Source organism: Protopterus annectens, chromosome 7.part0, assembly GCF_019279795.1.
Source record: "Protopterus annectens isolate FY-2018-M chromosome 7.part0, PAN1.0, whole genome shotgun sequence".
Taxonomy (NCBI): domain Eukaryota; kingdom Metazoa; phylum Chordata; order Ceratodontiformes; family Protopteridae; genus Protopterus; species Protopterus annectens.
The window spans coordinates 1,555,761,875-1,555,785,657 of NC_056739.1; the positions used below are offsets into that span (position 1 = coordinate 1,555,761,875).

Consider the following 23,783-nt stretch of genomic DNA (forward strand, 5'->3'; position numbering starts at 1 on the left):
CAACAACTGGAAAGGCCACAGAAATACCTCACAAACAGGATTACTGGCCTGAAACAGATGTCCTACACAGACTGCCTCAAAAAACTCCAGCTTTACTCCGTCGCATATCACCTACTCAGAGGCGATCTCTGCCTAACATACAAAGCTATGTCACACCCAGAGCTGTTGGACTAAAGAAATCCCTAGCCCTCCAAGCTACACGCTCTAGGGACCTAAACCTTGTCACCAGAATAAACAGAACATGCTGGAGGGATAGATTCCTGTTCTACAGACATCTCATACTCTGGAACAAGCTACCTATATATATCAAACAAAGCTCCTCATTAGCACTCTTCAAGAAAAATCTTGATTGGATGGGACATAGGAAATTCACCCCAGAGATCACTTCTGTGGCTCTGCTCAACAAGGGCACAGGAAAATAATTTTCTTGGGTGGCGAAAGTCAGGGTACCATATGGCTAGGCTTATATAAGCCCTAGGGCCAATAGCCTAGTACTTACCTATGAAATCAATAATCTTTTGCCAGCCAGTGAGGAGACATATGGCAGCTGGGTCTGATCTAAGACGAGAAAACAACGTTTTGTTAGTTTGAAGTACTTTGCACAGTCTAGCTGCCTTTTTTGGGGTCTGAGGGTTGACAGGATTATTAAAGGCAGCATTAAACACATACTCCAAGACTGACAAAATGTCTGGGGTGGGCATCATATGACTTATATCCACTTACATCTCCTCAGTTCAGGAGGAATAGCCACCTATTCCCACAACGCAAATGCCACATTCATCCTGGAAATAGCCTGAAAGAAAGAACATTCCTCCAAAGGAGGTGGAAATCAATAACTTTGATCTAAATGAGAGTTTACAGGCTTGTGAATTTCCAGGAGAAGCTCTATCTCTGTTTACATGAGAACCTTCTGACAGATTTTCCTTAGGAATTTCTTTAGCAGCACTGCCCTCAGAGAAGAATTTACAACATGTATTAATTGCCTGGCTAAGGTGAGAAAATCATGTTTCCTAACAGACACCATGTCTTTAAATGTACAATGTCTAATATGCTGCTTTTTCTTTGCAAGTAACACCTCGACTAAAGACCAGCTAGGAGAAGACAGTTCAGCCCCATTAAGAGGTCTTCTTCTCTGGCTACCCCAAGAAACATTCCCATGTCCATAACAGAAACTGGAACAGCTGAAGACGAAGTGGCTGAAAGGACTAAAGCAGAGGAACCTGGAGAAGAATATAAGTGGTCTGTGTAACAAAGGATGGCCATTATACGTTCACTCATCAACTGCAGAGGCACTAACTGAGCCCACAATGGTGGAAAGGGCACTTTACAGTATTGTTTCTTCTTTTTACATGTTATGAAGAAAAGCCAGCAGGACCAGAGTACGTTTCCATGCTGCATTGGAGGATGAAGACTGAAATTCAGCAAAGCAGTCCTGGAATGAGCTGGTTGGAAAGTAAGTTGCCACAGAAATGCTCACAAGCAGCATGCACAAGCTTACAGCTTCCCCCACAGTACCATTTTGTCTACATTTAACAGAAAAATAGTAAAAGCTCTGTTAGAAATAATGCCAGTTGTCTACAATGCTCACTATCAACAAAAAGCAGTCCTGAATTGCACCTAATCACAAAATAGATTCAAAATGATTTTTGCCCATTTGAAACACTTCTAACCCTTCATGTCGCACAAAACAACTAAACAACCAAGATGGTGAGCAGTTAACAGCACAGGTTTTTTTTTTTTTTTTTTTTAGCTCTATTTCATTTTAACATCTCTGACAGGATTTTTACTAAAAGTAAATTAAATAGAACATTTCAAAACTTGATGGATTTAGAGTTGAAGACCTGCTGAAAGATTTACTACAAAAAATAACACGTTTGAAACACTTTTAACTGCAGTTTCCTGTAAACAAAACTAGAAATAAGTAATTGTCTCAGAATGAGCCACTTTAAGCCCAGTGTACAGGACAGTACTATGAAAAAGACATACAGGCTATATTAAATAACATCAGTGAGTTATCTGTAAAGACAGATAATTCAGAAAGAAAAATGGACAATTTTAAAGAGGAATATAAAAAGAAAGTTGAAGTGTTGAGTGAATCTCAAACAACAATCATCACAAATCTCGAGTATAGAAGAGAATGTCTGATTTTGCTAGAAGATTACTTAAAAATGTGAATAACACCTCATTTCTTCTGAAGCAAAACAAAAAATACAGGACTTAAAGAACAGACCTAGAATGAATAACATCAGGATTTACGGGATTCCTGAAAAAGAAGAGGGAGAAAGTATGATTCAGTTCCTTAATACCTGGCTGCCTAAAACTTTGAACCTGCCTGAAGCTTTTTCCTTTGGCATCGATAGGGCATACAGATCAGTTTCTAACTCGCCTTAAAAAAAAAAAAAAAAAAAAAAACCTTACCAAGGTCAGTGATCATAAGATTTTTCTCAATAAATAATCATAATAATAATCAAGATAAGGATTTAGTCTTAAAAGCAGCATGGACTGATTATCCAGTTAAAATTAAAGAAAATACTATAAGATTTGACAATGTCTATTCAGCATTAGTGATGTCAAAGAGAAAAACATGTATGCCACTTGCCAAAAGCTTAAAAATATATACATTGAAGCCCAAATCTGGTTTCCAGCAAAAATAAGGATTCACATTCCAGAAGGAAAGAAGATTTTTAACACATTGGAAGACGCAATGGACTTTATACAGAAAAATAAAATCCCAGGAAAAAAAAAAACAGAAGAAATGGACTGGAATCTATCAACTTCTTTGAAGAGAAATGTAACAAGAGATGGTTGGTTAATAGCAGACAAAAACAGTAAAAAAACTGAAGGACAAATGAATATCAATGTATTTCATGGTTATGAATTCTTATTAATTTAAAGAAGTGTTTGAATACTTATGGGCATGTGCTGAATATTATTTTTTACAAGATAAATCATTTCTTTCTTTCCCTACTTCATATGGTTACTAGTTCCCCTTTTAAAGTGTTACAGTTTGATTATTTTAGCTATATATGAAATTAAAGCCACTTATTTTCATTTTGAGTTTAAAAGGTTAAATTATTAATTTTATTAAAACTTAATCATTATTATGATGACACTTATGTTAGGTAGCACACTTTCTGATATCTTGGCATAGTTGAGTAATGTACTATTAAATATAATACAAGATGCAACAAATGAAACTAAAGAGGCATGTTAAGTTACATTCTGGGTTCTTAAAAAAGTCCAGTAGTGTGCTACTGATAGCATACGTGACATGCAATAGTATCCAGGAAAGACATGCTATGTTATAAACAAAGTGTAAAAAATATACAGATTTTACATATATAAAAGTTACTATCAAATAATCAGAATAGCATTCACACGTTTACAAGTTAAACCTGGATCACACGTAACTGTCATTCTTTTAATGCAAGTTTACATGTTATGTCTCCTTTAAAAACTGACAGTATGATTTAGATTAAACATCTCATACAAACAGTGCTTGCTGAATCATTAAATGTTATTTCTTTGACTGCAATGGCTTTTTAGTGGTTGGGAAAATTTCAGATGGTTTTTGTTGTTTTGGTGGTTTGGAGCAGTCTGAGGGATTGAAGTGTGGTGTGGAGGTGGCTTGGATTCACTTGCGAACCTTTTTGTGTTAATTGTAAATAATGGACTGTTTTTTAAGCCCTTATCATGAAAACCAGCTTGAAACAACTTAAGAGTCATGAACACTTCTGTCCAGGTTACTTATTCTTGTCTAAAAGTAAGTAATCATAACATTTTGAATCATACGCTAAGATGTCAAAGAAAACAAGTTAGATAATAAGCAGAAGATCGTGAACTGCATTCTAAACCACTGACAGTTATTACCTAGTTCTGAATGTTTGCTACTGATAGTATGCTTGACATGCAATAGCACCCAGGAAAGTTATGCTATGCTATAAACAAAGCATAAAAAACATAGTTTCTTACATATATAAAATGTATTATTGGAATGTTATCAAATAATTAGAATAACATTTACACTTTCACAAGTTAAACCTGGATCACACATAACTGTCATTCTTTTAATGCATATTTATATTCTATGTCTCCTTTAAAAATGACAGTCTGCCTTATATTAAACATCTCATACAAATAGTGTTTATTGAATCATTAAATATTATTTCTTTAAATACAATAGCTTTCTAGTGGTTAACATGCTTTAAAAATGCTTTTATCATTTTAGTGGTTTGGATGGGTTTGAGGAATTGATATATAATGTAGTAGTAGCATGGATTCACTAGTGAATGTTTTTGTGTGAATTATAGCTGACAAACTGCTCATTTGCAAGCCCTTGTTATGAGGACCAGCTTGAAGCAGCTTAAGTAGTGTCATGAGCATTTCTGTGATGCTGCGGGAGTCCTGAAAATTCTAAGAACTATCCCAGTTATTTCTTCCTGTCTAAAAGTAAGTAATCATAATATTTTGAATCATATGCCAAGACGTCAATGAATACAAATTAGATAATAAGCAAAAGACAATGAACTGCATTCTCCTAAAGAGATATCAGCTCAGGAACTGTATAGTGTGCCATTTTTCACCCAACTTTTAGTTCATGTACAGTTTAAAATGTTACTACCACAGTTTTTACTGATGTAATGTTTAGCATTGATGTAATTTGTATATTGTTTTTCTTCTGTACCTGTGGAATTGTACTTTTTAGTCTATGTTATATGTGGAGGTTTTCTCCCCTGGCCTCCACTGAAAAAGGACTTGTGTCCATTCGGACTTTCCCTGTAACCAAATGTAAAATAATAAACTACTGTCAGTTACTAAATAGTTCGGAATGCTTGCAGTATACCAAAAAGATAATTTATATAGAATGACACTTCTGATAATAAAATTAGGATTGTGTTTCTCTGTTATTGTCTCTTTTCAATGATAACAAACCTTAATATGTTAGAACAATTACTTATGGAAAGTTAGAATCTTAAAAGGGAAGATTTTTCAGATGTTTGTTCAGTTACTATCAGACATAACATTTAAGGAAAATTAGGACTGATTCTAACAGTAGTACTAGATTAAACAGTATCAAAATATATGGGTAAATATAAATGTTCTATTATACTACACTCTACACTAGGATATAGCTAAATTATAAAACAAAGGAATACAGTAATAGTACAAGACATAGTATACAAATAGAAAGAGATCAGAATAAGTAAATATGTATATAGCTAAATAATATAAATATGTTTATAAGGGTGGGAAGGTGGCATGGTGGTTAAGGTGTTCACTTTATAGGCACTAGGTACAGTGTTTGATTCTCACATATTCTCACACAGGATAACTGACTGCACTTGAAATGGCCCACAAGGACAGCTGGCCTGGTACTAACTTATGATCCTTTGAACAACTTTACACATAGTAAATAAAACAGAACAAATACAAAATCGTCTGACCTATAAATTAATAAATAGGAAAAATAACAACTGACTTCCTCCCTATAGTAAACCAGGGAGATAATGTGAGGTACAGGGAAAGTTGATTGTAGAGATATTCAGTTTGATCAACCTATAATAAAGATTCTGAACACCTGTTTAACTTTTCTTATTCATAATAACTCACTGACAAGCTTTTTAAGATAATACATACTAAAAATATGAAATACATTAACATGAATCAGAAGCATTAGCTAAGCGTTATTAGTCTACTGGAGAGTTTGGGAGGTAGTTTGTTCATCTTTTTCAACAAACTAGGAATATGTTATTCCACGGTAGAATGTTTTAGGGTTATTTCATTAGGTATTTTTTTTTATTTGTTTCAAATGTTTTGTCCATAGCTGAAGATTTCATATTGTTACTTAAGTTCTGTACATAAAGGTGATTTCATTATACATGTGTTTTTTTTCCTCTCTTATATAAATGTCTGATTTTAAATGCATATCTATTAATATTAATGGATCGAATAATCCAGTAAAGAGGGGAAGTCTGTTCAAATACTTGTAATTACATAAAGCTCAATAGTATTTCTACAGGAAATATATTTACTTAATAAAGATGTAAATAAACTTAATAAATATGTAAATAAACTTTCATTAAAGAATTACTTGGTATTATCAGGTTCTGGCTTTCCAGCTAAAAGAAGAGGCACCCTCATTTTTTGGAAGAATTCACCAATAATGCCTAAAGTAAAAGATACCCGTGTTGATAAAAGTGGTATGTTAAGCACTGTTATAACCGAGTGGAACAGAAAACTATATGCATCGGTGAACTCTTACTGGATTCCAGGGATTGGATCTAAAGATGCAAAAAAATACTTAAGACACTATAGCCTATTACATGAAAGGCGAAGTCATAATGGCTGGTGGTTTTAATTATACTTTATCAGACAAAGATTCTACTGCAGATAGAAAGTTGAGAATCACATCTTTAGCCAAACACTTAATGGGTTTTGTAAATCTAATGAATTTAAAGGATGTATGGGCTAAGGAAAACAAACCCACTTCAATTTACTCATAATTCATACATATATGGAACACAAATATTGATAACATTTTTGTCTCAAGCAATCTGTTACCACATATCAGAGAAGTTTCAATAGTTTCATGTCTATTATTGGACCATAATGCTATAATCTTTATTATTATTTAAAAAAAACTGATAATTTAATACATCACAGGAGATTGCCAGTGTACATTATTAAAATAAAAGGATTCAATGATTGGTGTTAAAGAGATCAAAAATTTCCTAGAAACAAACATGCATAGAGAAATATCTGACATTGTATACTCTATAGCCCACAAACAGACTAAAGTTAACTCTAAAACCAAATGACGCTATCAGTCATTCTAAACTTAAAAACTTAAATACAAAATATGGTGAAATTCTAAAAGATACAGTTTAAATAAACCTGGAAAACCTAAACTTCAGGCATATTCAGAAAATCCTTTAAGCTTGCATAAACTTGCTCGTAGATAAATGAAAATAAATAAATTAAAGCATATCAAAGAAATTATAACACACATAAATAATAAAGAAAGAATAACAGATATTAAAGGTATTCTTGAGGGCTTTAAAATATTTTATGAAAGTATAAATAATAATACAACTAACCTAGATAATGAGGATATATAGTTGAAGCTTTTCTAAGAGAAAGTATACTGTAAATAATAAACTAACAAGTGAACAAATAAAAAAAACCGATAGACCAATCACTGTAACATAAATAAAAGAAAAAAATGAAAAAAGTTAAAAAATAATAAGGCATTAGGCTTAGATGATCTTATACCAGTAGTATATAAAATACTACTGGATGATGCAGTTATAATATTAGATAAGGTCTAGAGAGAAATAGAGACAACTGCTGAAGTCCCCTTATCACGGCAATATTCTCTTACATTGTCTATATTAAAACAAGGTAAGGATCCTACAAAGTGTTAATCACACTAACCCATTTCACTTTTAAATATGGACTATAAGATGTTCATGTCCATTTTAGTTAACAGAATTAATTTACTTATATCTAAACTAATGAATGATCAAACTGGGTTTATTTTAAATAGACAAGTACAAGATAACATAATAAGAATGCATACATTAATAGACTACCAAATAAAAATATTATGAGTCTCAATTTAAAGCTTTTGACTCAGTTAATTGGTCATACCTCTTTAAAACACTTAAAGTGTACATTGCATTAATTTCCAAGTTATACAATAATTCTTGTACTTATGTTAAAATAGCCTCTTTTCTTTCTAATTCATTTAAATTACAAAAAGGCACAAAACAAGGCCGTCCATTATCACTTTTACTTTTTTTGCATTAGCTATAGAATCCTTTGCTTCTAGTGTTAGATCCAATAAAAATATTATTGGTATCAAAAAAGAAGATTTTGAACTGAAGACTTAACTCTTTGCTGATATTTTACTAACAATAGGAAATATAGAAAATTCATTAGAACATATAATTAGTTCTATGAGTCAGTTTGAAGAACTACTGAACTCAGGATTTAATCATAATAAAACAAGTACATTATTAATGAATACTTTTTTTTTAATTATATAAAAATATTCTAACTTCAGCTGGAATAGAAATCAAATGAAATATCATAGTATACCATTATGTGCAACAGTAAAGAAATGATACAAACTTTCAACAGGTTGTTGATACAATTTTAAGTTTAGTCACAAATTGGAACAAATTTGTTCTTATCATGGAAGAAAGATTAATGCTTATTAAGATCATAATTCTCCCTAAAATATTGTTTGTCTTACAATCTTTAGTACTACCTATACCAAGGAAATTGATGAAGAAGATAAATAATATTCTACTGAATTTTGTTGGCATCCTAATAAACCAAGAGTTTGCTTTGGTTGGCACAGAAAAGGTTCGGATAATGGTGGAATAGAATTCCCTGACATTCAACTGTATGCTTCTTCAACAATTGTAAAAGTTATAGTATTGTGGATAAATTCATCTTATGATTCAAAATAGAAATACATACAAGAAATTTTATTAGTAAATAATACATATACCTGTCAGAAACAAATAGTCCCTAACACTTTTACCTGGTTATTAAAAGATTTTTTTTGTAAATGGAATTATACCCTCTTCTCAAATTCTGTATTTAAATAACATAATTTCCTCTTTCCAAAAGTTCACATATTCTAACAAGCGTATTAAAGGTGTAACATGTTCTGTTTCCAATTGCATATACAAATGACTGCTTAGTAACCATGGTACTAATTATATACATATATATATATATATATATATATATATATATATATATATATATATATATATATATATACACATATATATATATATATATATACATACACACACACACACACACACACACACACACACACACACACACACACACACACACATATGGTTACTTTTACAAATATTCCGAGACTTTGTGAACATAGAGATAAATAAGATATTTAACCTAGATAAGAAATTGTTCCCCAAATTACTTGAATTTTTAAAAAATAATAATAATGCAATGAAAAAATAAATCATATTTGTCACAAATACAAATTTTTAACATTCTTAAGTTAGATTTCACATATTTAGATCATTCTTATTGGAACTATTTCTCAAAAATTAATAATGAAGACTTCTCTGAAGAATATAAGAAAATAATATTAAAATCTACAGATAAAACCGCATTGTCAATATACTAGAAATTTTTCACTTGGAAATTCTTAAACAGAGCTTTTGCCACTCCTAACAAAATTACAATTATGTATAAATCACACAGAATTAAATGCTGGAGATGTGATGCTGAAATAATAGCTGATTTTATATATATATATATATATATATATATATATATATATATATATATATATATATTATATGAATGTGAAGTCATCTCCTCTTTATGAAATATGAAAAGAAATTAATAACTGATCGGATACATGTAATACTTCCAAATTTTTAGTTTTACTTAATGCTCCAATCCCTGAAAATTCCAAAAACCCAAGTGCCTCTTCTTTGGTCTAATATTGCTGTAGCCAGAAAAGTAATTGCTAAAAACTGGAAAAGTAAAGTTATCCCACTCTAGTGTTAAATTAATTAGTATGGCAAAAATTGTTTGCAGTAAAAAACTGCATACTACAAAGATGCGAACATCTAATATTACTTATTCATATACAGCTTGGCTTAAACTTAAAAGACTTGCTTGAAAAATATTAATTGTTGTTGATATGTATAACTTTGATGTATTGTTGTGGACCTACATAAGTAGTTATTTGTTTCTTTTATAATTGATTTGTTTACCTATTGATTTAAAACCAAAAAAAAAAAAAAACAAACTTTACATGACAAAAATAAATAGCCCCTAAAGCACAAATTAAGTCATAAGCTAAAAAACAACAGTGTCTGACATGAAACTTAAAGTACTATTAAAAAAAACAGGTTTCTTAAAGATGAAATACCACTTTTAATCACAAAATGTCTTCCCCCATGGTGCCTTTTTAAGACAATTGCAAAGTATTTCCGACATAGCAAATCAAAACCAAGAAAATCTAGAGGTATTACTGCTCAGTGCTAGGAGTCTAAACAAAAAATTCTACTCCTTAGAAGTGCTCCTCATCCTAGAGAATGCTGATGTCTGAGCAGTCACGGAGACATGATTTAAAGCCACACAGAGTATACCAACAGTGCAAAGTTATAATGCATTCCACACATTTAGACCAGTTACTAAACAGATCGGGACTAAAGACTGAGGTGTCTCAATTTACCTCAAAAATAAATACAGCTCAAGGCTGGTCAAACAGGACAATGCACATGACCTACTCCATTGTTCAAATTACCACAGGCAAAATCCAATACCACTTCCTTGCAAGCTATAGGTCCCCCTCTAAAACCCAAGAAACCCACAACATATATTTAAAGTTATTGGAAGCACTCACTATCCAACCCAATACTATATTCATGGGTGACTTTAATTACCCCATTAAATGGGAATCCTATATGACACCAAGAGTACAGGCACAGAGATTCCTGGATTTTGAAAACACAAACTCCCTGGACCAGACTGTCAAATACACCAACCAGGGGGTGCAACCATACTGGATCTGGTCCTCATTAATGTGGGAGAGTGTTGCATATCCCCTACTGTAATGTCTTCTCTGGTAAGGTCAGACCACAAAATGGTCTCCTTTGTAGTAAAAATAAAACATGAACCTCCAGCTAACCCTGGAATATTCAGGAAAGTACAGTTGTGTACACTTACCATAAATGTAGATGTTTGAGTGTATTCAATGTTGCAGTCATTACATTTGGGTTATCTGCTTGCAGTAGCCCTCAGTCGGCCTGATTAAGAAAGTCTTGGGTTCTACGTCGGTTGCTGTCTCTTCTTCCGTGATGTCAGGTCGTCAGGGGTATAAAACATGCAGCTGACGTCATTACATCAGTTTTTCTTGCCCCAGATGTTAGGTGCCCCCCTAGTGGGAAGCAATTATATCTATAAAAATACAAGGTTATACCTCCAACAAAAAAGCAAATACACCAAAAAGCTTTTAAGCATTGAAACGTAGAGAAGAGGTATAGCCAAAAGAAGTCAGGGGGCTGGAGGGAGGGTAACCAGGACTGCAACAGTGAATACACTCGAACATCTACATTTATGGTAAGTGTACACAACTGTACTTTGTTCTACGTGATTCACTGTTGCAGGCATTACATTTGGGTAGATTCCCAGAGCTAAGAATGGGAGGAGGAATTTAGAAAGCATTAGGACCAGCTATAAGGTCCTGCAAAACTGCAGTGGCAAAGCCAGCTCTGGATTTAGAGAAAATTGGCAAATGGAAATGCTTGGTGAAAGTATGTATAGAATTCCAGGTAGCAGCTACTAGGATGTCCCTGGTAGGTACGCCTCTGAGAAAGGCTGCACAGGTAGATGCAGCCCTGGTTGAGTGGGGTCTGATCCTCTGTGGGATAGGGTTTCCATGGTGCTTAAAGCAGAAATTAATGTAATGGCCTATTCATTTGGAGATGGTTTGCTTTGAAATGGCCTTCCCCCCTGTCCCTGCAGTAAATGCCACCAGCAGTTGTTCAGATTTCCTTTGAGGTTTAGTCCTGTCCAAGTAGAATCTAAGTTGTATGTGCACATCTAAGGAGTGCAGTACCCATTCCCCTTTGTTCTGTGAATTAGGAAAGAAGGTTGGCAAATGAATGGACTGATTAAAGGCCACATTGGATACCACCTTTGGCATGAAAGAGGGATTGGTCCTGAGGGACACCATGTCTGCATGAAAGATGATGAAAGGCTCCACTGCCATAAGGGCCTGTAATTCAGACACCCTTCTTGCTGAAATGATGGCTAAAAGGAAAGCTGTTTTCCAAGAAAGGAATTTTAAATCTACAGTAGCAGCTGGCTCGAAAGGAGGAAGGGTGAGTTTCTTCCAATACAAAGTTAAGGTCCCAGGCTGGAGTTGGTGCTCTCCTGGGTAGTCTTAAATTTTTGGCCCCTCTGAGGAACTGCTTGAGCAGTGGATGAGAAAAGAGGGGAGGGGAGGTTCTGTTTAATAATGAGCTGAAATGGCTGAGGCGTGAATTTTTATTGAGGAAAAACACAGGCCCTTGTGAAGCATCTCAGTTAAGTATTGTAAAATCTGAGGTAAATTGGGCACTGCTGGTCTCATCCCTTGAGATTGGTTCCAGGCACAGAATCTTTTCCATTTTTCAGGATAAGACTTTCTAGTACTAGGCCTCCTTGCCTCTAAAATGACATCTATCACTGGTTTACTGAGGGATGGCAAAGGACAGCTTAGGTAATTAACCAGGCTGCTAGGTTCAGTGTCTGAAGCTGAGAGTGTAGAATATGGTTCTCCTGCTGAGACAGCAGGGTAGGAAGTCTGAGGCAGGTGCCATGGGGCCAACAGTGACACACTGCACAGGAGGGGGTACCAGTGTTGGCGAGGTCAATCTGGTGCAATCAAAATCATCCTTGGTTTGTCTTGTTTGATCTTTAGTAGTACTTTGGACAGCAGAGGCAGAAGAGGAAAGGCATAAACTGATAGTTTTTTTCCAGCTGAAGGACAAAGCATCCACTTTCCAAGCTTGTCTGTGGGGAGTCCTTGCATAAACTTTTTCCAATTGGTAGTTCTGGGGGGAGGCAAACAGGTCTGTATCTGTGGTCCCCCATTTGCATGTCAACATGTTGAAAATCCTTGGTTCCAGTTTACACTCGTGTGGGTCCATGAGGTTTCTGCTTAGTCCGTCTGCCAGTGTATTTAGTTTTCCTGGAAGGAATTGAGCTTGTAGATGCACTTGGTAGCTCAAGGCTGTGTTCCACAATGCCATGGCTAGTCTGCAGAGGGGGTAAAAATGTGTACCCCCCTGCTTGTTTATGTAACACATAACAGTGGTGTTGTCCGTCTTTATCATTAATTGTCCTGGAAGAATATGGTCCTTGAAGGTTGTCCGAGCATTCTGTACAGCTAACATTTGTTTTATGATTGATGTGAAGGTGCATTTGAATTGGGTTCCAGTTGCCCTGAATGCACTTCCCTGCCAGGTGTGCCCCCCCATGCATACTCTGATGCATCTGTTGGGGTTCACTTTATAACATCGAAATACTGAAATGTCGAATTTCAGTATCTCAAAGCTATAAAGTCGAATGTGTGAAATAGCGAACGTTCATAATCGTGAATTTCACATATGTCGAATATATGTAGAATTCGAGGTTATGAAGTTGTGCTACGTAATGTCCGGGTTTGTGTTTTGGTGGTGCGCGGTGCTGTGTGTGGATGTAGGTGATGTCAGGTAAGTGAGTGTTTTGTAAGGGTTTTGAGTGGGAGTTAGAGTGTGTGTGAGGGACTGGAGAATGTGCGTGTGTGAGTGAGCTTTTGTGTTGTGTTTGTGCGATCTCGGAGTTAGCATATATAAGTAGGGGGGGGGTGTGAGTTGTGTATGTGTGTTTTATTTTGTTTATGTTGTGATGTGGGTGTTGTGTTGTATGTTTAGTGTAGTGTGTGCGGTGTTTTCGGTTATGTGTTTTCGCGGTTTTTGTTTGTCGGTGTTTTATGGATTCGGTTTTATAATCTCGAGATACTAAAATTCAATATTTCAGCATTTCGAGGTTATAAAGTGAATCCGTCTGTTGTTTCGGTGGCAGGGTTGTGTGAATGGTAGTCCCTTATTCTGGTGGCAGGCCTCTGCCCACCAGAGGAACTCTAGGCGTAGTCAAGGAATGATAGGAATCATTGCTTCTACATCCTGTGAATGTTGACGCCATAGGCTTTTTAGATACCATTGTAGTTTCCTCATATGCAGTCTTGCATATGGAATTAGAAGAATGCAGGAGGCCATGACCCCCAAGGCTTGTAGTATTTGTCTTGCAGATAGCAGGGTTTTTGTGGCCACTTGTTTGAAGTAGGTTGTCACGTGAATTTGTTTCTATGGCATGAGACAAGCCATCTGGGAAGTTGTATTCAAACTTGCTCCCAGGAATATAATTTGTTGACAGGGTACCAGGTGTGATTTATTTTTGTTTGTGGTATACTCCAGACAAGTTAGCACCCTTTGTACAAAAGCCAGATGATTCAAATGTATGTCCTGGTTTTCTGACTGAATTAGACAATCGTCCAGGTATGGGTATATTTGAATATTTCTTTGTCTGTAGAATGCAATGAATGGAGCTAGGCACTTTGTGAATATCATGGGTGCAGTAAATAAGCCAAAGGGCAGTGCAGAGAACTGAGTGCGTGTAGCCTGCTTTGAAGCCGTAGGCTCTTCTGCAAGATTCCTTGACTGGGGTGTGCAGGTATGCTTCCTTTAAATCTAATGTTGCCAACCAGGCGTCTTTGCATAGCATAGGAAGCAACTGGTGAAGAGTCAGCATCTTGATTTTTGGAATCACCAAAAAGGTGTTTACAGTAGACAAGTCCAGGATAGAACACCATGAATTGCCTTTTCTGGTTACCAGGAAAAATATCGAGTAGAAACCTTGTTCCTTTTCCTCTTCTGGTACCAACTGAATAGCCCCTATGCTTAAAAGAGAGCTTACTTGCTTTTGTGCCTCTGCCCACTGATTTGGAGGTAGATCCAGCCAACCACATGGAGTTGGTAACGTGTGGAAGTGAAATCTATATCCTTGGGACGCTGTATTTAAAACCCATTTGTCCTGGGTAATGAGTCCCCACGTTCTTTGCATGAAGTGCAATCTTTCCCCCAAATGAAAAACACACCAAAAATTCCAAAGCAGACAGGAACACTGGAACGCACAGATGGTGAAAAAACTTTCTTTAATGACAAGTCCTGGTACCTCGGCTATTCGCCTTCAGTGGAATCTTTCCCCCCAAACGGGCAGTCAGTTGAGAAGTGCTTGGAAGTTTAAAAAAGAAGTCCTTGAGACAGTTTACCATAGGGGGGAGTTTTATTACTCCCAGATTTGGAAATGGAGATCCTCCAGTGCTTAGTCCTGTGCCTCCCCTGGGACTGAAGCCTGGGTGCTCTGATGGATCTGGGTTTGGACTGAGAAGGTCTGAAAGAGACAGGAAAGGACCAATTCTTAGAAGGCCAGTGCCTACTAAATCTTGGAGGTTGTACTTGTTAAAAATCTTTAACAGTTAGCATAGATTTAGCTCTTTCCTCGATCTTTTTAAGAACTTCTTCTGCCTTGTTGCCAAACAGGCGGTCCTGATTTAAAGGAGCATCCAGTAATTTCGCTTTAACATGATCTGGCAAGGATTGCTCCTTAAGCCAAGCATGCCTTCTAAAAACAGACCCAGTTACCGCAGCCCTGCAAGATGCCTCTAGTGAATCAAAACCACATTGCAATGTATGTTTACCAACTTGTTCAGCAGCATGCATTAAATCCTGTAAATCCTTATTTTCAGCACAATCAGGAATCAACATCATTTTCTGTTTAAGCAACCCAATAATATGCTGATACTTTAACATATGAAACTGGCAATTCAAGGCCCTAATGGCCAAAGTTGCAGAAGTGTATACCGTCTTACCCCATCTATCCAGTGTCCTGGAGCTCTGTCAAAGGGGGTAGGATTTTTGGCAGTAGTAGCTTTAATGCCCTTGGGTCCCTGTGAAATGGTTTTCAGGGTCCGCAGTAGGATTTTTGAAAAGTAACTTGTGAGAGTCAGGAACCCTGTAATATCTATCAGGTTTTCTGGAAGCAGGAGGTAAAGAGTCAGGGGACATGTTAGATTCCGAAAAGGCATCATCATCAATGTCCAGTACAGGAGGTATAGCTAAAGGCCAGTGCTGGGGCAAAAGTAAGAAATCCCTAAGCCTCTTTTTAGAATCAGAGAAATCCTGGATTTCCCAAAAAAATGCTCCCTGAGAGTATGCAACGTTTCACTAAAAGAGAGATCCTCTGGGGGGAAAGCAGAGGGAACAGAGTCCTCAGCATCAGAATCCTCATAGGTAGATAAGGGTAAACCCCGGTTCATCAGAGGAAACAGAAATCATCAGAGGAAACAGAAATTTCAGAATCCTGATCAGAAGTATCATAAGCAAACTCCGTCCTAGGTCTCTTAGAGGGGGAAGGTTGGCTTCCCCTGATTAAAGTAATAAGGTCTTCAGCCATTCTTATCATTTGTTTTTTAGGCACAGAGGCCTGACCATGCTGTCTGGGCGTCAGTTTTCTAGGCATGGTTCAAGTTTTAGGCCTTGAAGAAGAAGATGGTGCAGGTTTAATATGCACATCAGTAGGCCAGAATATACCCTCAGAAGCCAGTGCCTGCACAGCGGCTCCGGACCCATCCAAGGTAAAGACATCCGCAGGTTACGCAGTTGAAGCATCTCACGGCATACCGGACTCCGAATGGGTTTCAGTAGAGGCCTGCTAATCTGAAGTAGCAGGTATCAAACGCTGCAAAAGCACCTCACTGAGTACTGGTGAACTGGGCAGCCTGTCTCTGTCTATCTTTTTGTTTTTTCGGAATGTCAGTAGTTGGATGGCTTACTGAAGACATATCAGGATAATTGAACCGAGCACCAAAATATTTAGAAGAGCAAATATACAGACTACGGATAGTTCGTGGTTTAAATAAGGCACAAAACCGACAGCGAGGTACGTTGTGGTCAGGGCCTAGGCAAGGAATACAGTACGAATGAAAATCTTTATGAGGTATTTGCTTACCACAAAAAATGCAATTATTTACTTTTACTTTTACTGACATCGGATTAGAGCAAGAAAAAGTTTCGCCAACGGGGTACTTAACTTTTAGTTGAAGAATTCGGTTCTGAAACTCGAAAACAAAATTTTCAGGAGTCGGACGACCAGCACTTGCGAACTGCTTCTGCTTCGGGCACCACACGGCAAGAAAGACAGATGTAATGATGTCGGCTGCATGTTTTATACCCCTGATGACATGACGTCACGGAAGAAGAGACAGCAACTGACGTAGGACCCAAGACTTTGTTAATCAGGCCGACTGAGGGCTACTGCAAGCAGATAACCCAAATGTAATGACTGCAACAGTGAAACACGAAGAACATCTAGGCTAAGACTAACTTCCTGCTATTAAGTGACAACCTGGCAAAATCTGAAGTCTCCATAAACACTGAGAACACTGCTGCCTATGCAGATCCGTTCACAGAAACCCTATACAAGCATGTTAATAGCTGCAAAGAGGAAGCTGTACCCACCAGGAAGAAATCACCTGGTGGAATCACAAAATCAGCAGTCTGTATAACAGAAGGAAGAACATTAATGGCAAAAATTAGGAGGTGGAGCACCCAGCAAGATAAAAGCACTCTCATCAAACTAAATAAACAACTCAGAGGACAAATAAAGTCTACCAAAGCCAAATTTGAGGTAAATTTGGCCTCTCGGGCCAAGGACAACCACAAGGCATTCTTTAGCTATGTCCACAGCCTCAAAGGCAGTACACAATTTTGTGCAGAATTCATTGTAAATGGAACCACCTATACTTAGCCAGAAGATACAGCAAACGTACTGGCTGACAAATTCAGCTCCAACTTTACCCCCTCTCTCCCCCTCAACCTTCCTTCAGGAAATACCATCAAATATAACTCCCCCTGCTATCACTAGGGAACAGGTCCTTAATGCTCTCTCTTTAAGGCCAAGAACACTGCATCAACGAGCTCAGACAATATCCCAAGATGCCTTCCAAACAGCATGAAACATGACCAATCAGGCCCTTCGTGTCTCATGAATGGAGGACAGCAACAGTCATCCCTCTGCACAAAGGTACGCCATCTACAGATCCTGGAAACTACAGACCCATAAGTTTCACTACTCTTATATGCAAAGCCATGGAAAGAATGATCATGGAAATGATTAACAGTGATATAGTAAACGCCAGACACTGGACCCGGTCATGCCTACTCAACCTAGTGGAAGTCTTTGAAAAGATCACCAAAGCAAAGGATGAGAGCAAATGGTTCATACTGCCTATACCTTGACCTCGGCAAGGCATTTGACTCAATACCCCACTCAGACATTGTTGACAAACTCAAGAGGTCAGGTACAAATCCGTATGTCACCCGATGGACAGCCTACTGGCTTAAAGACAGGACCCAGCAAGTTAAAATTAGAGAGTCCACCTCTACAAAGAGGCCAGTCACAAGTGCTTTTTGGCATTTACTTCTCTGAAGTCAAGGCCAAAGTCAATGGTTTCTGGCTGACTAAATTTGCAGATGATTGCAAATTAGAATCTGTCATTGTATCCCACATTGACACAAATGTTCTCCTGGAAGGTATGACACAGACAAGCAACTGGTATCAGAGCCACGGACTAAAACTAAATGCCAAGAAATGCATAACAGTATCCTTTGGGAAGTCATCCACTCCTGTTAACTTAGCATAATGACAACACCCCTTAGAGTTGACTCAGTAGTCAGGGACTTGGGGACACACACAGACAGCAATCTGACCTTTGACCATCATTTGTCTACAGCAGTGAGGAAATCATTATATGTTGTGCAACTTAAAACAAAGTATGTCATCTAGGTCCAAGGAAGTCATTGTTCCACTGTATTCATCATTCATCAGACCTGTCATTGAGTACAATGCCCCTTTTGGTATGTATTTAACCAGGCATGTCCAACAAATGGAATGTCCTTAGAAGTTCCTCACAACAAGAATACAGGGCGTAGGTAAAACGTCCTGTGCAGACTGCCTCAAGGCCCTATCCCTTTATTCTGTCTCTTACAGAATGTTGAGGGGAGATCTATGCCTACAGGGCTTGGTCAGACCCCACAATGATGGACCCTCCTGCATATCAGCAAAACAAACAGTACCAGAATTACCCATTCTAAAGATTTAAACCTTGCCTGTGATATAAATAGGACCTGCTGGAGAGACACGTATGTAATCCAGAGACTACTCCATCTCTGGAACAGGCTCCCTATCCATGTGAAGCAGAGTTCATCCCTAACCCAATTCAAGTGTAATTTGGACAACTGAATGGGGAACAGGAAATTCATCCCTGGCTTGACACCTATGTCTCTAATGGACACAGGCAACCTATAAATGGTTCAGCTCCCAGGCCCCTGCTTGTAAATGTTTCATCTCCCAAGCTCCTGCTTACACTTATCAGAGGTACCAGAATTTGTCAGAGATTTCGGATGCACGGCTAGACTTAAAAAGGCCCTTGTGGTTGTTAGCCTAGTAAATACCTATGAACCTATAACTTATTTTCTTAAAAAGGCTTTACTTTCCAATTAGAATGGCTCTTCTGTGTGGAATTAACTGTCAGAAATGAAGCTTCAAGGTTGACAGCTGTTCCTGGAGAACCTCACAGCTGCTTCCATTCAAGGCAGCAGGAAAATACTAAAGCTTTTTTCAACCTGACTGCTGATTTCTCTCCTCTGGGACATCCAATAAGCACTTAGAGTGAATATGTGTGAGGGAGCCAGTGTTTTGTGAAGCTGGCTGGTTGTTGTATCCTAGGCAGAATACAACCTATATAGCCAAAAGGCTACTGCTGCATTGAGAATGATGAACATCAGAACTTTTTGTTAATCCTTTGCGCTCTTGGGCCACTCAGTCTTGTAAGATGTCTGCTCCATCTCTCCAGTCTTCCTCCAATAACATGAAGGAATGAGGATGGTCCTAGTGGGATGATTGCAAGCCACAGATATTTCTATGTTGGCGGCTACCTTGTTATGGATTAAAACACTGACCAATTTTTGGACAGCTTGAAGATGGAGGTTCTAAAGAAAGACCTTAAATAAACATTATACATAGGACTGTTGGTAGGTGCTTTGATAAAGCCACCAGTAAACAGTCCCATTGGTTTCACCACTTTCTCCCTGTAAGTCATAAACACTGAGATGATGCATGCTAATATGAAAGGTACCCCAAACAGAACTGCTATACGAGGAACACTAAAACACCTCTGGTCTGTGCAAAATGATTAAAGTAAATTAACCCACTGTCTGACTGGTACATCAGAAGATGTAGCCCTTTTTTAATATTTTATCTATTTGTTAACTGAGTAAGCCCACTGGATACAAGTGTCTCTTTTCTGGGTCACTGTCTGCCTAAGTGATTTGTTTAAAGTTATACAGCAAACAAATGAAGGTAATAAGAAATAATTGCCAGGCTAAGCATCCCTTAGACTGTGTTTAATCAGTATGCATTTTTGTGTTACAAGAAAGCTACTTCCTGAGTAACAAATTACCATTAAATACAATAACAGTCATTTACCCTGCTCAGAGATTTACAACCCCCATTTTACTGAGGACCTATTTAGCTTAATGAAATGCTAAAATGGCAGTAATGAGCCGAACGTAGCATTTTCTAAAACAGAAATGCCTTTTTGTTACTCAAGTTTATAAAATCCAGCATGGCTACAGAACATATGATCATTTAACTGTATTGTTCTTAACGTCATTTCTCATCACTTTACTTTGTAACAAAATTTGCAGTATACTTACTCTGCAGTGCAGTAACAGGAGCTACTTTCATTACTGTCACAGGAATTGTGACAGACTGGTCAGAGAGTGGACTAGATATGACAATGCTGGTCGACAAAGGTCCCTGACTTACAAGTCTTGGATCGGATATACTGACAGTATATACAACATTGCTAGGTTCTGTGTACGACTTCTCTTTCTCTTGACAAACAAGAACTGGAGATCCAGACTTTACCTGCAATGGCAAATACATAATATTTTACTACCTTTCCTGAAAAATACAGATAAAAGAACTCCAATTTTGATGTAAGTTTCACAAAGCATTATTAGGTCTGACAAAGTATCATGAACAAAAATGATACAATTTAACTACTCTTTGCTCCAGGTCACACAAAAGAATGATGTCACAACCGAGCCCTATAATGATACTTTACTACTGGGGACCACCAGCAAAATTATACATGCACTTACCTTTTTCTTCTGCAAATGACATTAATCTGTTCTATCACTCAAAAGGCCTACAATGATGGGTGCCATTCACTGTGTCAACTGCTCAGAATGTTGAATGCATTGTACTACCAGTATGTTAATCAAAATCTTAGTATTTTGACAAATGCTGGTAAGCCTGTAGTCCGAGACTGCAGTACAGCTGGAGTGGGTTTTAGTCCCTTCCCCACTGCAATGTGATCTCAAAGTTGGTATATACAATTTAGCAAGAGGCATAACGGGGAGCAGACCCCACATGGGGGTTATTGGGGGGGGGGGGCTTGTCTCCTCCATAAACACTGTTTAAAGGGTATTTTTTAGCTTTTTCTTTTTTTTGTGTTTAACTCTTTCAGGACAATCATTTATTTGACTGACACAGTGATACAAATCCATTAAGATCCTGAGCACTGCCATCAAGAGTGCAGCAACAGGGCAAGGTTCAGCTTGAAAATGCTAAATAAATCTTAATTAGAAAGTGAAAATATGACATACTGGACAGAAGTGCAATGAGCAACAGCAAGCTGTCTTAAACCAGCCAAGAGACAGTACAATTGTGCAAGAACTTACCATAACAGTGTATTTTCGAATAAATCACTTGTTGCAACACTGATGATGACTGGAAAGTACCATGTCAAAGTCCATGGACCTGGACAGATTACAAAAACTCGGGTGCCTTCCACTAATGTCATAAATCTGAGTACAACCTACGCATGATACTACATGCAATTGCATAAGGGTTGTATGGGCAAGAAAATCCTCAGTGAATTCTTGGCCCCAGGAAAATAAGTCTGAGGGCAGTACTGTAGGAAAAAGGATCTAAGATATAGAGGGATAAAGATGGGATAAGTTACGTAAGGGTCCACCTTGGCCAAAGAAAGGCATGAAGTAATAAAAACATGGGGGAAGAAAGGAGGATGCATATATTGCAACAGTGATCTATTCAAAAAGCTACTCTTATGTAAGTTCTTAAACTTATGTTGTTCATTAGATCACTGCTGCAGTATTGCTGACAATTAGGAAGCTTCTCAAAGCTTTTATGTTAACTGAGAGGAGGTCTAACATACACACATACACAACTGGGGTCCAGCCATCCCTTGTAGGATGGACATTGCAAAACCAGCTCAAGCAATAAAGTATCAATCTTACAATGTTAAGTAAAATGATGAATTGTTGACCCAAGTTACTACTTACCAAATGGACCTTGAATCAAAACCTTTGAACTAAGCTCCTGAGGGGCAACTGCTCCAGTAAAGCAAAGCTTTGACCAGTCCTTGGAGATTTCCAAGGAAATAGAAACATAAATAAATGGCAAGAGAAATCCACCTGCATATGGTCTATTTAGAAACAGGAAGCCTGTCTTTTTTCCATTAAACTGTTCAGATATCCTGATGGTTTTTGTTTCATCCAAACAGAAAAACTGTCGGCCTGTGGACATCTAATACATGAAGAATTCTTTCCCCCTTATTTTGAGGACTAAGAAAAATGTCAGATGAATAGACTAATTCAGACACATTTCAGTGACCACCACAGGCAAAAAAGACAGACTAGTCCCTAAAAGTTACCTTAGCCTTATAAAAGGCCAAAAAGGGAGGGCAGCTCACAACAACCTGCAAATCTAAAACCCTTTTAGCAGAAGTTGGTACTACAAACAGAACCGTCTCCCAGGTATAGAACTTTAGAAACGCAGAAAAGGCTGGTTCAAAAGTAGGGTTATTTTTTTTTTCTAGGATAGAATTCAGGTCCCAAGGAGGAAGACTACATTTTCTTGGGATGCTGATGTACAGGGTGCCTTTTAGGAATTGCCTGACTTCATAACATGAAGAGGGGGGTGTCCATATGTAAGGAGGCTGAAAATAGAACTTGGAAGGACAAGGCTTGTCTACTATCCAAAGAATTTATCAAGCAGGGACTGAATATTCTGTGGAAAAGCCTGCTCACATCAAGAGAAACATCCATCACAAGTCCTTCCTTGCTGTCTTCTAATGAGCACAATTGAAACCAAGCCCTCTGCCACAGGTACATGGTTGTGCCTATATCCCTTGCTAAGGCATCTACTACACACACAGAAAACAGATAAGCTTTACTGCACTTGCACAATATATGCCCCTTGATAGAGGTGTCTGCAAATCCTGAGTTGAGCAGTTCGCACAAGTACTGATGGATATGCCCAGTTGATAAAGGTCCTGTATTCTGTAGTGGCACCAGACGGAACAGCCATATTATCCTGTCTCAAAGATCTTTGAAAAGTGCTTACACACTTAACCTCGCCACTATATCCTATCAAACATTTCTTTTCAATTCAACATGGTTTCAGACTCCCACCACACACACACAGATAATGCATTATCATCATTCTTTATCAGTCCATCAGACTAGGAATACCAACTGTCTACACTCTTCCTTGATTTATCAGATACATTTGACACAGTTAACCATCACAAACTCCTAATACAACTCTCTAAACTAGAGGCCTCCTCCCATACTATCCTACTTCATTTCCTACCTCTCAAACAGAAGACAAAGTGTCAAATGGGGTCGCACACAATCTAACTTTCTGCCTAACCTCAAAGGAGTACCACTGAGGTCCATCTTAGGCACTCTATTTTTTAACAACTTTATTATTTACCCATCCATTCCAAAAATTCTTCTATTGTTAAATACACAGATTACTCCACCAGAATCTGCTCAGCCAAATCACTTGACCAGTTTCACTCTTCTAGCCAGTCAGTTTTCTCTGCTCAAAAAAATAGATCTAGTTCTCAAAGCAAAACTAACTATATAAACATAAAACATACACACACACACACACACACACACACACACACACACACACACACACGCACACGCACACGCACACGCACACTGTTTACCCCCTGCAACACACTACGTTTCCCATCCCATCTAAAGTTTGATCTCCACATACATGTATACTTAAGCCAGGAGTATTAA

The 23,783-nt window shown here is 37.6% G+C and overlaps 1 protein-coding gene across 3 annotated transcripts in view; it reads right to left on the reverse strand.

The window, feature by feature from the left end:
* The window catches only part of NUP210 (nucleoporin 210), a 2,490,054-nt gene that overhangs the window by 180,553 nt on the left and 2,285,718 nt on the right, over window positions 1–23,783 (reverse strand). For all 3 annotated transcript variants that reach the window (XM_044078102.1, XM_044078101.1, XR_006365597.1), the window contains one exon: window positions 20,370–20,583. In XM_044078102.1, coding sequence (XP_043934037.1) covers window positions 20,370–20,583 — 214 coding nt within the window. The remainder of the gene's footprint in view (window positions 1–20,369; window positions 20,584–23,783) is intronic.